The 16,082-nt window shown below is 43.0% G+C and overlaps 1 protein-coding gene and 1 long non-coding RNA gene across 16 annotated transcripts in view; one reads left to right on the forward strand and one right to left on the reverse strand.

Moving 5' to 3' along the window:
* The window catches only part of ST3GAL3 (ST3 beta-galactoside alpha-2,3-sialyltransferase 3), a 239,593-nt gene that overhangs the window by 129,322 nt on the left and 94,189 nt on the right, over positions 1–16,082 (reverse strand). For 12 of the 15 annotated variants that reach the window (XR_004440891.1, XM_033226759.1, XM_033226760.1 and 9 more), the window contains exon 3: positions 14,674–14,721. The exons of the other annotated variants lie outside the window; for them this stretch is intronic. Coding sequence is in view for 11 of the 12 variants with exons in the window: in XM_033226759.1 (XP_033082650.1) it covers positions 14,674–14,721 (48 nt within the window). In the remaining variant the exon portion in view is untranslated. The remainder of the gene's footprint in view (positions 1–14,673; positions 14,722–16,082) is intronic. 15 annotated transcript variants of the gene reach the window in all.
* The window catches only part of LOC117092728, a 36,540-nt gene continuing 27,157 nt past the window's right edge, over positions 6,700–16,082 (forward strand). The window contains exon 1 of the long non-coding RNA XR_004440892.1: positions 6,700–6,805. This is a non-coding gene — a long non-coding RNA (uncharacterized LOC117092728). The remainder of the gene's footprint in view (positions 6,806–16,082) is intronic.

The raw sequence follows: 16,082 nt of genomic DNA on the forward strand, positions 1-16,082 counted from the left end.
GACCAGCCTGACCAACATGGTGAAACCCTGTCTCTACTAAAAATACAAAAATTAGCCAGGCATGGTGGTGCATTCCTGTAATCCCAGCTACTCAGGAGGCTGAGGCAGGGGAACTGTTTGAACCTGGGAGGTGGAGGTTGCAGTGAGCCAAGATCACACCACTGCACTCCAGCCTGGGCGACAGAGTGAGAGTCCATCAAAAAAGAAAAAAAAAAGAAGAGCATTCCTTGTCCTCCCTGTGTAGACCTCACCCTTCACATGCTCCTGTGCCACAGTGTACTTTCTCCAGTTTGTAATTATACATTTGCCAACAGGTGCCTCTCCTCTGCTAGTCTAGATGTTCCACTAAGGCTCTTCTTTTCCTCACAGTTGCATCACCTAACACTATGCTTAGCATGTGGGAGGAATGTTGAACGAAGGACATCTTCTCTGATCTAACTTGTTAGCCTAAACGCACCTTATCTGTGCTCTCCAGCCCTTCTAGAACTTACTCACGAACCTGCAGTGCACATCTGTTGTTTCTGTCCTTTTAGAAACAAGCCCCTTGGGTTTCCTTCAGGGAACTGCTCTTCTCCCATTGCAGGCAAGTGGTGAGACTGTCGATGGGATTTATGTCCAAAGTGTAGGCACCTGACAAAAGCTAGGTTAGTGGGACAACTTCTTCCTTAAACTCAGCAACACCAGGGAGAAAAATAATGTGCTGAAGAGAGGGACCACTTGTTCCTGCAACCTAGATTCCTGGGGCTGCCCTTCATGTTCTTCCTGAGAGCTGGATGTTTAGATTCTGTGTGTACCCATGTCCTTCTGGTAAATTCCTTTTCAAAAACAGTTATCCCCAGTCAGTTTTTGTTGCTTTCAATTAAACTATCCTAGCTTATATGTATTTGGGTCCTCCTAAGGGGCAGGGCTCACCTCTGCACCTAATATCACGTCTGGCACAGAGCTGGTGTTCCATAAATGTACTGAATGGATGGAGGAGTGGATAGAGTGATCAAATAAGCAAGGCAGCCTAATAAGTAGCCCTGAGACCTGGAGTATTTGTCTTCCTCCAACCCTTGCAGTGAGGGGGCAGTGTTGGTGGTAGCAGTGATGGCAGCAGCAGGGGCTTCTTCCTCTCCCTGTCCTTCTCCCTCGCCCGACATCTTTGACTGCAGTGATTCCCTTGCTCTGGCCCTTCTTGGCTCCCAGCCTATCTGATTACATCACTATCACCTGCCCACAGCGAGCCTCCTCTGGCTCTTCTTAGGCCCAACTGTCTGCCATACTATTTAATGCCCTTCACACCTTCTATTTTCTGGGTTCTGCTTTGGGGTTCTCTTTTAAGAATTCCCAGTTTGCCAAGGTAGTTCCCTCCCATCATGTAAAAAGGCCTGAAATTTAACCCTCTCCACAAAGACTTCCTGAGTCACCTGAGTCACTGGCATTTGCCTGCTCCATCCCAACCAACGTTCTTACCTGACAAGCACTTTACTCTCAGCCCCAGCCTCATAGTCATGTTACTGATTATTAAATCTGTGTGTGGCCCCTCACAGAGTTCCCTGACTAGCAGGAAAATTGAAGCATCATCTTTAGGAAGTGTAAATGAGAAAAGAAAGCAATCAGGAAGGCATAGGCATTATGCTCCAGGAATATAGGAGCAGAGCTTCTCTACTGCTGGCGTAGGGCAAGGTTACAGATCCCAGCGCATCTCCTTTATACAAATGTGTGCTTAGAGTTGCGTGTGAATTTGCCTTATACAGAGGAACCGCTATTTTGAGTGTACCAACACTTCAGGGACAATTCACCTCTGGGATAGTGGCATGAAAGTCTGGGTCTCACCAGCAGCCCAATGATCCCAGATCTGTACTAAGAACAGAAGACTCTAGGAATCCTGGGTCAGTCAGGCACAATATGCACTGGTATTCCAGCTCTCCGAGCACCTGAAGATACTCTCCTCCCCAGGTATCAAAGCAGAAAGCCAGCAGAAATGTTTAGTCTGATGGCTTAGGCTTCCTGCCTTGGTCAGGCTGGAAAGCCCAGGATTACAAAAATCACTGACCAAGGAGCTCGTGTGTCTCTGTCCAGCTCCAGGTGGGGAGTGGGCTGATGCAAATCCCTGCCCTTCCCCTCCTGCACGTGTACCAAGTCAGAGCTGTGAATACACAAAGTGCTTTTTCAGATGTCTTTGAAATTAACCACTAACTCTTACATTGCCGCCTTAAAGGAATAAGTCAGTCTAGACGTCATAGCAAAAGATTCATATAACTTGTTGGATGAACACTGGAACCCTGATGTAAACTCTTACTTAGAAGGTTCAGAAACTGGACATAAACAAAAGGATGCCATGTATTAAAATGTGAATACATGTAATAATGAAACCTTGTTACTTATAAAGCAAAATTAACAGAATTAGAAGAAAAATACACAGTTGGTATACCATCATAAACCACTGAAAAATCAGGCTCACAAAGTGTGAGAATTCAGAAGACGTGAACAGAACAATTACTAAATTTAAACTAACAGACATACAGAGAACCTTACATCCAACAAATGGAGAATGTACATTTTTTTTTTCTTTGAGACGGGATCTTGCTATGCTGCCCAGGCTGGATTCAAACTGCTGGGCCCAAGTGATCCTCCCACCTCAGCCCTATAGGTGCGTACCACTGTGCCTGGCCTCTTTACAAGCCATGTAGGGAGCATTTACAAAAACCGACTAGGCCAAGCATAGTGGCTCATACCTGTAATCCCAGCATTTTGGGAGGCCAAGACAGGCAGATCACAAGGTCAGGAGTTCAAGACCAGCCTGGTCAACACAGTGAAACTCCGTCTCTACTAAAAATACAAAAATTAGCCGGGTGTGGTGGCATGCACCTGTAGTCCCAGCTACTTGGGAGGCTGAGGCAGGAGAATCGTTTGAACCCGGGAGGTGGAGGCTGCAGTGAGCCAAGATCATGCCATTGCACTCCAGCCTGGGCAACAGAGCGAGACTCTGTCTTAAAAACAGAAACAAAACAAAACAAAAACCGACCAATTGTGAGGCCATAACACAGGGTCAGCATCCAACCCTTGTTTAATTTAAAATTTAAGTACTGAGAAGATATCACATGGAATAACATTTTATCACTGGCAACAAAATACTGTCAGTTATTTCCCCTGAAGTGATAATGCTCACTTTCATTACTGAGAAAATGTCTGCCAAATTCCAGAGTCTGAAAAACCACAGTCTGTCAATTGTACTTTCAAGTAAAAATTATGTTCCATGAAAAATGTTGCATGAAAAACTCATGGAGCAGAGTGTTGCCCAAGAGGCTGCTGGTCAGTGGTAGGCAGGCCAGGTGGGGACTCCCAGGGGAGCACAGCTCCAGGTGAAGGGCAACACACCTGTCCTCACATATCGGATAATATCTCTGCTTATGTGCATTGAATGTAGCCTCTTATGATCTCCAACCAACTCCAGGGTGACTGCTCTAAGAATTCATATACATTTTGCAATAGAGTTTCATGCTATTTTGAAATATCTGATACAAAAAAGTGAGATTAGATTTGAAATCCATTTGTTCTAACAGAAGAAATTTCAACCTTACAATTTTGATTAAAGAAGAGCTGTTGGATTTTTAAAATATAATTTCAGCTGCTGTAAACATCGGAATAAGTATACATAGGATTTTACATTTTTGTCAGTTATTTGTGTGAATGAAATTTCTTTTTGATGATAACTGAGTATTTTTTTTAAGAGAGTATCATTAAAAAGCCTTGACAGGAGTTATGTGAAGCCTTCCCAGGCAAAACTCCTGAATAAAAATTTATGAACACTGAAACAAGCTCAAGTTTTTAATTAAAAACTTGGGCCGGGCGTGGTGGCTCAAGCCTGTAATCCCAGCACTTTGGGAGGCTGAGACGGGCGGATCACGAGGTCAGGAGATCGAGACCATCCTGGCTAACACGGTGAAACCCCGTCTCTACTAAAAATACAAAAACTAGCCGGGCGAGGTGGCGGGTGCCTGTAGTCCCAGCTACTCAGGAGGCTGAGGCAGGAGAATGGCGTAAACCCAGGAGGTGGAGCTTGCACTAAGCTGAGATCTGGCCACTGCACTCCAGTCCGGGTGACAGAGCGAGACTCCGCCTCAAAAAAAAAAAAAAAAAAAAAAACTTGAAAACATTTTTATGGTATAGCAATTCAACATTTAATACATTTCTTAATACTTTGTGTTTCATTTGGCTCATCATAGTTCTTTTTTGTTCGTTCGTTTGTTTGTTTGTGACAGGGTCTCACTCTGTCGCCCAGGCTGGAGTGCAGCGGTGCAATCTCAGATCACCCCAGTCTTGACCTCCTGGGCTCAGGTGACCCTCCCATCTCAGCCTCCTGAGTAGTTGGGATGAAAGGCGCAATGCTGCTGGGACTACAGGCGCAATGCCACCACACCTGGCTAATTTTTGCATTTTTTTGTAGAGACAGGGTTTCACCGTGTTGCCCCGGCTAGTCTCAAATTCCTGGACTCAACTGATCCTCCTGCTTTGGCCTTCCAAACTGCTGGGATTACAGGTGTGAGCCACCACACCTGGCCTGTTCATCACAGTTCTGTAATATTTTTTTTTAAATCACAAATGTTTTCACAATGCCCCCTATGTAGACAACTCCAAGTCCTCTCCTGTTTGTCCTAGTATAGCACATAAGTATTACTTCCTACCTACGTTCTGATGTGCAATTGAGAACACCAGGCTGTGCAGTCACATCCTGTTCCAGGACAAAAGAGAGAGCTTCTTGAAGGTTCCTGAAGCCAGATGTCCCACTGTAGCCTCACCTTCAGGCTATTGAGCCCCAGAATGGAATTTCAAGGAATACAGTTGTACATGATGAGCCTAACATGCTACTGGCATTTCCATTTTGAGTGAGCCACTTCCTTTTTTCATTGTAATGAACCACCACAAATTCCAATCAGCAGTCACTGTACCTGGCACGAAGCAGATGCTTATTAAATGACTGCTACTGATGACAACCACAAATATTCCCCATGAACACCAATTTAAGGAGCATTATTGAGGTATATCAAGTTTGGTATTTTATGGGATAAAAACATGAACTTGGTTCTATCAGAAAATTGCAATGCTTCGAATTATAATTCACAAAGTCATATAGGCAAGATAGTCCATGAGGCAAGAAAATTCCATCTACCCAGAGAAGCAGCTCTGCTGCCAAATCTTCTTTAAAGTGGTTTTTGGCTCCAATCTCTGGGCTATGATGAATTGCTAAGTACATACGGAATGGCAGTAAATGGAATGAGGACCTATCCTAGCCAAAACAGCTCTGTCATTTCTTAAGAAATGTCACTGTACAATCTCTAAAAAAAAAAACAGTCATGGGGTATATTAAGCATATGTAATATATGCCATGGCTTGGGTGGAGGAGGAAGTTGGCAATAGTTCCAAATGGGCTGTCAGGCTTGCAGAATGAAGGGACTGAGAGGAATTACTATTTATTGAGCATCTTCCTTTGTTCATGCTGTTCTCAGTACTGTCACCTACACAGCCCCATGAGGCAGGTACTATATTTTACAGATGAGGAAACAGAGGTTTAGAGAGAGGAAATATGTTCAAGATTCCCCAATCATGAAGTAGGCTAGCAGGGATGCCGCTGAACCAACCCAGGGCTGATTCTTTTCTTTACGTTATGCTACAATGTCTCTCAGAAGAAACTAGAAAAGCAGACCCTCACATTAGCAGCACAGTTTTCATGAGAGCAATGATGTACTATTACCTCCCATCTCCTGCCCGGGGGTGATGTCGGAAGGCCCTGGCCATGCCACACATGAATCATGGGAGTCAAAAGAGGCCTGAGAAGGGCTGGCCAAAGTGCAAATAGCTCCCACATCATCTTAAGTCAGGGAAATAAACCACAGCATGGGATCAATTAATCAAAGATAAACTAAAAGGAAAAGCATTTTTCTAAAATAAACACAGAAAAACCTACTGACCTAGACTAAATTAACTAATTCAGTAAATAACTTAGAAGTTTACAAACTAAGATCCAATCTCAAATTGGTGTATGCTGGTGTGGGGGAGGTGAGAGGCCTCGCAGGAAGCTTCTGGTAACAGAGTCCCCTGTGACTATCAGGCCTCCATCTGAGTACAGCACAGCTCTTCTCCAATGTGGCATACTGGGGGCCAAGGGAGCATGACACATCCTTGGCCCCAAGTAAGAGAATCACAGGCTACAGAAGGAGCCCTGGAAGCCTCACCCAGTAGATAGAAGCCCCCTCCCATGGCAGCCAAAGATGTCACTGCACCCATCTATCTCCCTCCTGTCTTGGGAAAACAGCAGACATCTAGGGCTGAGTACTGCAGTGAATTCAATCCTGTTCACAGCATCAACTGTGTCCAGGTCATACCAGGGCATCTTGCACTAAGCTGCAGGAGGATTAGGAGGGACAGCATGTCAAAAGAGCTGCTGGTACAGGAAATGGGAAAAAATAGTCTGCAGTTTGTGTCTTAAACTTCATGGAGCTTACCACCTTGTAGGGTAGGTAAGGCATAAATACTCACTGAAATGGTCTGAATGTTGGGTGTCCCCCACAAATTCATGTGTTTGAACCTGATATCCATTGTGATCGTATTAAGAGGTGGGGCCTTCAGAAGGTAATTAGGTCATGAGGGCTCCACCCCCAGGAATGGGATTGATACTTTTATCAACGAGGGCTGAGGGAGCCTATTCGCCTCTTCTATCTTGCAAGGACACACACAGAAGGTTCCATCTATGAGGAATGGACCCTTTCCAGACACTGAATCTGCTGATGTCTTAATCTTGGACTTCTCAGGCTTCAGAACTGTGAGCAATAAATTTCTGTTGTTTATAAATTACCCAGTCTAAGGTATTTTTGTTATAGCAGCCCAAAGAGACGACGACAATCACCAAGCAATTTTTTTTTTTTTTTTTTTTTTTGAGACGGAGTCTCGCTCTGTCACCCAGGCTGGAGTGCAGTGGCCAGATCTCAGCTCACTGCAAACTCCGCCTCCCGGGTTTACGCCATTCTCCTGCCTCAGCCTCCCGAGTAGCTGGGACTACAGGCGCCCGCCAACTCGCCCGGCTAGTTTTTTGTATTTTTTAGTAGAGACGGGGTTTCACCGTGTTAGCCAGGATGGTCTCGATCTCCCGACCTCGTGATCCGCCCGCCTCGGCCTCCCAAAGTGCTGGGATTACAGGCTTGAGCCACCGCGCCTGGCCACCAAGCAATTATTAAACAAAATAAGAGAGAGCTCCACTCACCAAACAAAAATAACTGAATTTTTTCCCAGTTATAAGAATAATATATGCTCAATACAAAAATCCAAATCCAAAAAACTTATAAAGAATGAAGTAATAACCATTTACCTAGGGTTAACTGCTACAAATATTTTAGTGACTATTTTCCCAGAAATCTTTCTATAAACGCTGTCTATGTATGAATGTACATAAATAATTTTACTTACACTTGGCCTTAATATACATGCTGTTTGTTTCTGTTTTGTTCACTCAACAGTATCCTCAACATCTTCCATGTCAATAAAAGTAAAATTGCATCATCATCTTAAATGACTGCAGTTACTCCAGTGCATGGATATACCATTGACCTCAAGCACTCCTTAATTAGTGAATATTATTGTTCCTAACTTTCTATTCCTTAACACCTATTTATTTAACACCTATTTAGCACCTATTATGTGCCAGGCGCATTCTAAATACCAGTGATACAGTGATGAACAAAACAGACCAAGTCCTTGGCCAAAATGAAGCCTACATTCCAGTGGGGGAGATTGACAGTGTATCAGTAAATAAGCAAATAGTTTGAAAGAAGTAGGTGTGCTAAGAAAAACTGAAGACATACCTTTTTAGAGAAGGACTGGTTAGAGGAGTGGACTACTTTAGATGAAGTGGTCTGGGAAGACCTTCAGGCAGAGATGACAGTGGGACAGAGGACTGAAGACAGCAATGCAAAGCAGGAGGTAAGAACAGTCTAGGAAGTGGCAACAGCAAGCACAAAGACCCTAAGGCGGGAAAGGACTTGACATCTTCAAGGAGCCGTAGGCATGCCAATTTAGCATGAGGGCAGTGGGCTGAGGGCAAATGAACTACAGGGAAATCTGAGAGGTAAGTAGGACCCAGGAAGGAGGGACAAGTTTGGATTTTATTCTAAGTGTACTGTAAGGTCACTGGAGAGGCTTCAGTGGTAACAAGACAGGATCTGATTTATGTTTCTGGAAGATTACTCTGGCTGCAACGTACAGAAGGCAATAAGTGGCACAGACAGGCCAGTCAGGAGATGTTTCTAGTCTAGGGAAGAGAAGATGGTACCTTGGGCAGTGGTGCTAGAAAGAAGCAGCTAGAGAAGAACACATGGTGAAGACAGGAAAGTGGGAGAGGGTAAAGGAAGAGGAACAATTAGGGTGATTCTAGGTTTGCAGCCTGAACTTTCAGTTGGGTAGATGGGGAAGAAAAAGTGGGAGAGGAACTAGTTTCAGCATACAGGTCCTATATATGTTTCATCAGATTTATATATAAGCATTTATACATAAGTATTTGGTTTCGGGAAGCTGCTATAAATGTGTTTTAAATTTTGGTTTTCAACTGTTCATTGCCAGGACATAAAAACATGATGAACTTCTGTGTTTTGACCTCATAACCTGTCATCTTGCTAAACTCAGTTATTAGTTCTAGGAGTGTTTGTGTAGCTTCCTTGGGATTTCTTACGTATGCAATCATGTCATCTAGGAAAAGGGTTAATTTTGTTTCTTCCTGTCCATTCTGTATCCTTTTTATTGCTTTATTCCATTGACTAGAACTTCCAGAAGTGTTTCCTGATTTAGGGGGAGAGCAGTCTTTTACTATAAAGTATGATGTTTGCTGTAGGTTTTTGTAGATGGCTGACATCGGGTTGAAGAAGTTCCTTTCTCTGTTTGCTGCATGTTTTTTATCATAAATAGTTGTTGAATTTTGTCAAATATGTTTTTTTCATCAATTAATAAGACAACGCAGTTTTTTTTTTCTTTAGACAGTTAATACAGTGGATTATATTGCATTTTTTTTATTGTTGAACCAGCCTTCCATTCCCAGGATAAACCACACTTGGTCACCAAATTTGGGATGCTTTAGCCATTGTTTCTTCAAATATTTCTTCTGGAACTCCAAAGACACGAATGGTAAACCTTCTGGTATTGTCCCACAAGTCACTAGGCTCTGTTTAACTTTTAAAATATTTTCTCTGTTGTTCCAATTGGATAGTTTTATTGCTTTATTTGATTCTTCTTTGTATTTTCTTCCTCTTTTTTTTCTTTGCCAAGACATTTATTTTTTAAAATCTCTTCTATTTTTAAATTTTTTTAGAGATAGGGGCTCACTGTCACTTAGGCTGGAGTGCAGAGTGCACCTAGGCTGGTGTGATCATAGCTAACTGCATCCTTGAACTCCTGGGCTCAAGTGATCCTCCTGCCTCAGCCTCCCAAGTAGCTGAGACTACAGGTGCGTGCCACCACACCTGGCTAATGTTTTCCTTTAATTTTGTAGAGAAGAGGTCTCCGCAATGTTGCCCAGACTGGTCTCAAATTCCTAGCCTCAAGCAATCCTGCTGCCTCAGCCTCCCAAAGTGTTGGGATTACAGGCATGGGCCACTGCACCTAACCTTTAATTTTTTGGCTAAGATTTTCTAGTTTTCTATTCATTTCAACAGAATTTGCCTTTACTTTGGGGAGCATTTTTATCATAGCTGTTTAAAAAGTCTTGGTTAGATTATTCAAACATCTGTGTCACCTCAGCACTGGCATTGGTTGATTAACTTTTCCTATGCAAGTTGAAATTTTCCTGGTTCTTCATTTTGGTTCATATCTGGGATATTCTGAATATTGTTATGAGACTCTACATCTTGTTTAAATCCAGTGGAGAATGTTTATATTTTTGTTTTAGCAGACAATCGACCAGGTTGGGTTCAGGCAGCAAATTCCAACTACCCTTCTGTGGATTGTGGTTTCAACATCAGTTCCATTTTCAAAAGCTAGTCAGAAGAGTCCTCTGTGTGTGCATCCAGTCTGGGACTTGGGCAGTGGTCTGTCCCTTAGTTCAGTTCTGAAAGTCTTTGGTATGTTTAGAATCAGATGCACACATGCACAGCTTGGGTTATCCTGAAGTCCATAAATAACTTAAAGGGGTTGCTTTCCTGAGCTCCCTTTCCCTTTGTTTTCTCTTTTGTGCCTCCTGGTTCCTTGGGCCTACCCTTCCTGGGCCTCTGGCCAGAAAGCTGGGGCTTTAGTTACCACATTCTGCCAAGAATTTTCTGAACTGCACTCAAATCTGGGGCCAAGTAGCAGGAAGGCAAAGACAGAAAATAAGCAACCAAAATTGCACCCCATCCTCTTAGGACTACAGCTCCTCTGATCAGAGAGGAAGGTTCCCCTCCCTCAGTTTTAGGTGCTTGAAGGGCCTACTGCTGCCACTGTCCCTACCACCATCACTGTGGGATTGCCTGGGGGCTGGGGCATGAGGGAACAACTCTTGGAAGTTGTCTGAGCCTTGGAAGCCCTTTTCCCACCCCAGAGCTTTAACTAGAGGTCTTCTCCTGAAGCTGTTTGTGCCTTAGTGTCCATTGCTGAGGTTTGGGGTACCTTGAGTCCAAGACATGGGGCACTGAAGGGAAAAGAGGAAATTCACTGCCACTTTAGTAATACATTGAATTCTGGTATTCTTCCCCTATCTGTCTGCTACTATTTATGTCTCAGAGTCCTTAAACTGCTATTAAATGCATTCTGAACAGGCCTTTAGCTGCACTGAGAGATAGGGTGAGTGTGCTCACTCCATCTTAACTGGAACTGGAACCTTTTTTCTTACTTTTAAGTACCTACGCTAACAGACTAACAGAAAGAAAGTCAAATAGGGATTAATTGCAAAGTTATCCTGCTAAAGTTCTAAAACATTCTTGGCAATGTGGTATGCCCAACACTTTGTAAATTCTCTCCAAATAAAATAGTAAAGCGGCCACTGTGAAGACCTCTGCCCAGCTCTTCCCTGGTACCATTCCCTTTTAGGGTTGATGCAAAGCATGAGATAGCAAAACGACTGGCCTCTTGCAAATATTCCATGAGAGCATGCATAAGGCAGAACTAGGTGTGGAAGCTGATAGGTGTTGTCGGGAAAACTATAGGCTAAGTAAACTGAAAACCAGTCATAATTTGAGGCTGACTCTGAATCAACTTGCTCTATCCTCCACTAAGAGGGAGTCAGCGGAAAAATGTCTGAATTCTCATTCTTTGCCAGCCTTCACTGAGAACCATGTACAAACCTGGAGCCTTATTGCCATAGTCCATAGTTATTTGCAGATTAAGCCCAAGATCTTTTTATAACTCCAAGGGAAATGGAGGCTGAGGACCAAAATCCCCTTGAACATTGTTAGCTGTACATTGAGGTTTTATGTACTTTTCTATACATTTGCTATATTTTACATTTTTAATACAATGCCCAGCTAGTGAGTTACTGTAAAATGGACACCTATATAACCCCCTTCAGGTCACTAAAAAGACTATATCAACACGCTAGAAGCCCCCCTGTGCCCATCCCTCAACATACCCCCTTGAACACCACCACCTAGCTATTATAGAATTCAATTCCTTGCTTTTAATACTGAATTATGTATCTAAGCAAATATGGTTTAATTTCATTTGTTTTTGAACTTTATATAAAAGGATAAACACAGTATGTACTGTTTTGTCTGACTTCTTTCACCCAACAATACGTCTTTAAGATTTATCCATGTTGTTGCATCTGGCTATGGTTTGCTCATTTTTACTGTTCCCTATGAATATAATTTGCATATTCATTCTACTGTTATTAGGTATCTGGATTGTTTTTGGTTTTTGACAATTATGAACAATGTTCTTATAAACATTCTTATACACATATCTTGCATATACATGTCCTGTTATGTATAAGCATCCATTTCTGCAGATAATATACCTAGAGGAGGAACTGCTAAGTCACCAGGTATGTGTATATCCAAATTTACCTAGATACTGCCATAGTTTATTCCACAGTGGTTGTACCAAATTATGCCAAAAGAAGTAAAAATCAAAGTTTTCACTGCACCACATCCTTCTCAACATTGGAATTGTCACGCTTTTCAAGTTTTGCCATTTGGTAGATGTGTATTAATTTCTCATTGGGATTCTAATTTGCATTTCGCTGAGTACTAACCCAATCAAACACCTTTTCAGAGGTTTGTTGGCCATTTGGATTTCCTCTTTTGTGAAATGCCTATTCAAGTCTTGCTCATTTCTGTAATGGGTTGCTCCTTTATTCCTATTGATTTCTGTCATTCTTTGTTCTGGAAACAAGCCTTTTGTTTATTTGTGCTGTAAAGATCTTTTTTCACTCTGGATTTCCTTTCACTCTCTCTCTCTCTTCTTCTTTCCTTTTTTTTTTTTTTTTTTTTTCCAGAGACAGGGCCTCACTCTGTCACCTAGGCTGCAGTGCACTGGTGCAATCATAGCTCATTGCAGCCTCTAACTCCTGGGCTCAGGTGATCCTCCTGCTCAGCATCCTGAGTACCTCAGACTACAGGCACACACCACCATGCCCTCACTATTTAAAAAAAAATTTGTAGAGTTGGGGTCTCACTGTGTTACCCAAGCTGGTCACAAATTCCTGGCCTCAAACTGTCCTCCTGCCTCAGCCTCCCAAAGTGCTGAGATTACAGGTGTGAGCCACTATGCCCATCCAGCCTGCCTTTTCACTCTCTTAATAGGGTCTTTTGATTAATAGAAGTTCTTAACCTTTATGTAATAAAATGACCAATCTTTTACTACACAAATAGACACAAGTTTTGGATCAGTTTAAGAACTCTTTCTGTCTGTCCATTCTACCTTAAAGTGACTTCTCCCGCCTCAGCATTTTGGTGGGAAACATACAAGGTATGAGATAGAAAGATGCTAAGGGAGAGAGTATGGGCTCTAGAGTTAGACAGAGACCAATGGCCCAGAACAGGTTACTTCATGTCTTTGAGCATTAGCTTCTTTATCTATAATAAAGATATCAAAGCTATTGTAAGGAGATCTAGTATCTGATAGCACAGCAGAGTGATTACAGTCAACAAAAATTTATTGTATATTTTGAAATAATTAAAAGTATAACTGAAATATCTGTAACACAAATAAGCTGTAAATGCTTCAGGTAATGGATACCCCCTTTACCCTGATGTGATTATTACTCATATGCCTGTATCAAAACATCTCATGTACCTTATAAATATATACACCCACTATGTACCCATAAACATTAAAAATTAAAAAAATTAAAAATTAAAAGCGATTGTGAGAGATAGCTGAGAGGTGTATAAAGCACTCAGCACAGTGCTGGCACACAGTAAAATAGGCAGGCCCTCAGTAAATAGTGGTGGCTGTGATCATATTCTCTGAATGTCTTTCCTCTTGTCCACTCTACTTCAGCTGCCCGTACCTCATGGCTGTTTTGTGAATCATCAATCTATCATATCAAAGGACAGCAAAATGAATTAACTGCCCTCAACAGGCCAGCAGTCTCCCTGACATTCACGGGCGGTACCTGTGGTACGAGGCCCACCTGACTTTACCCAAAAACACAGAGACACTCTTCCCTCAAAGTCATGTCATTCTGAGGCTCCCATAGGGACCCAATGGTAGCAAGCTGAAGAATCAAAGTAGTCTCTTCCCACTTCCTGTCAACATGTACAGTGGTGTGGAACAGGTAAACTGCCCCAGACATGGGAGAGCCAGGCTCCATTGGGTCTGGGTGAATTTGGGGCAGGTGTGCTGATCTGTGTGTCCTGCACTGTAAACAGGGAAGAGAAGGAGTGTGTCTACCTACATGCATTTTGGCATGAGTGCACAGTACAGTGTGGTACTCCTCTCCTGGAAGAGGTCTGCATTTGAGTATAAGGGGTATGCGTGTAAACGTGCAATGCAGTGTATGTCCTCAGGAAACTGGGATGCTCCCACCAGCCCAGCATTCTAGTGGAGAGGCCTGATGGTTATCTGCTCCAGCATTCCCACAGCTTAGGGTCTTTCAATGCCCTCTGCTCCACCTTCTGAGACAGGATATATGCACAGAAAACAGACATCCTTTTATGAGACTCTTGACAACTCTGAATGAAGAGGGAGCATCTACTGCAACTTCTCTGTGCACACTTTTTTTTTTTTTTGAGGCAGAGTTTTGCTCTTGTTGCCCAGGCTGGAGTGCAATGGCATGATCTCGGCTCACCGCAACCTCCGTCTCCCAGGTTCAAGCGATTCTTCTGCCTCAGCCTCCCTAGTAGTTGGGATTACAGGTATGTGCCACCATGCCCGGCTAATTTTGTATTTTCAGTGAGACAGGGTTTCTCCATGTTGGTCAGCGTGGTCTTGAACTCCCGACCTCAGGTGATCTGCCCACCTCGGCTTCCCAAAGTGCTGGGATTACAGGCATGAGCCACCGTGCCCAGCCAGTTCCTCTCTGCACACTTTTAAAGTAACTGGAAAAGTTCTCTGGATGTGTCCCTCTTCTGCTTCCCTGACCATAAAGTCTCTAGAAAGGCTTCTTGAGACTTCCCCCAATTCTGGGGTATTCCATTGCCCTCCCCAGCAAACCCATAATTGATTAGGCTTCACAATAAATATGGCTAATATTGAAGGCCAAAAAGATGATAGAGGGGGAAGAGTTGGTACCTGAGCCTAGTGCTTGTCCAGCGGAGTCAAAGGAAAGAACCACTGAATCTGCAACACAAGAGGACAAGTTCATTTCTTTCTCCTTCTTATAGTAAAAAAGCAAGCTCCCACTGGCTCTGCCCAAACCCTCCCTCAAAGGAGTCAACTGGAAGGGAACTCAGTTGCACAGCCCAGCCTCCCAGGCCCATGCCCACCCATCCACTGGGCCAGGAGACCCTGCGAGCCCAGTACCCCTTGCCTCCTGCCAGAAGGAGAGACACCTCAGGGCAGGAAGCAGGCCCCAAATTCTTTAGAGGCATGTCTTGCCAGATTAGGGGACAAATTTACTTCTTTTTCCTTCTTCTAGTGAAAATGGAATTAAAACAAAGCAAAATAAAACTTCCTTCCTGAATCTAGTTAAAGGCACTAACATTTCCCCTTTGATCTCTCCCTTTCTTCTACTTATATACTCAATTGTTTATTGTTTCTTCCCCAAAAAAGGCTTAAAGTGGCCTATTGAAATTTACAGTATACACTAGAATTTCAAAATGAAGACGTAAAAGAAAGGAAAAAGACTATATAGTGGGGGAAATGTTAGTGCACAAAATGCATGCCATGAGTACCTATGCAAACACCGTAGGCAGAATCAGGGCCTGAGCCTCCAAACAGCCAAAGAAAAAAGGAAATGAACAGTTACAAGACTCAGTACTCACAGGGCATTCATTCATTCATTCATTCATTCAAATGTCCAATAAATATGCATTGGGCATCTACTATGTGCAAGATACTATACTATGACTGAGATACAGCAGCAAACAGAAAAAGCATGGTCTCTATCCTTATGGATCTTTCTGCTATCAGTCTGGGAGAAAAAAATGTTACCAAAGAACAAACTATTTAACTAGAAACTGATAAAAGAAAAAAAGGAAGTATTATGAAAGTTTATATTAGGAACTGGACTGAGTACAGAAGGCGAGTGGGTGCTGGATAGGGAAGACATCTCTGAAGAAGTGACACCTGACCTCAGAGCTGAAGGATAAGTGAGGGTCAAACCCAACAAGAATGGAATGGGACATTCAAGGCAGAGGGAAGGCCATGTGTGAAGACCTGAGGCAAAATGGAGTCTAGTGCTCCAGAGCAACTGAAAGACCAAAACATAAAAGCAAATACTGTATGGTGATCAGAGAGAACTTTCTCTTGTGAGCCTTAGAAAAAGAGATTCCAGCCAGGTGCAGTGGCTCAAGCCTGTAATCCCAGCACTTTGGGAGGCTGAGGTGGGCGGATCATGAGGTCAAGAGATCAAGACCATCCTGGTCAACATGGTGAAACCAGTCTCTACTAAAAATACAAAAAAAAAAAAAAAAATTAGCTGGGCGTGGTGGCACATGCCTATAGTCCCAGCTACTCGGGAGGCTGAGGCAGGAGAAGCA

This window comes from Trachypithecus francoisi, unplaced genomic scaffold (assembly GCF_009764315.1).
Source record: "Trachypithecus francoisi isolate TF-2019V2 unplaced genomic scaffold, Tfra_2.0 Lachesis_group12, whole genome shotgun sequence".
In the NCBI taxonomy this organism is placed as follows: domain Eukaryota; kingdom Metazoa; phylum Chordata; class Mammalia; order Primates; family Cercopithecidae; genus Trachypithecus; species Trachypithecus francoisi.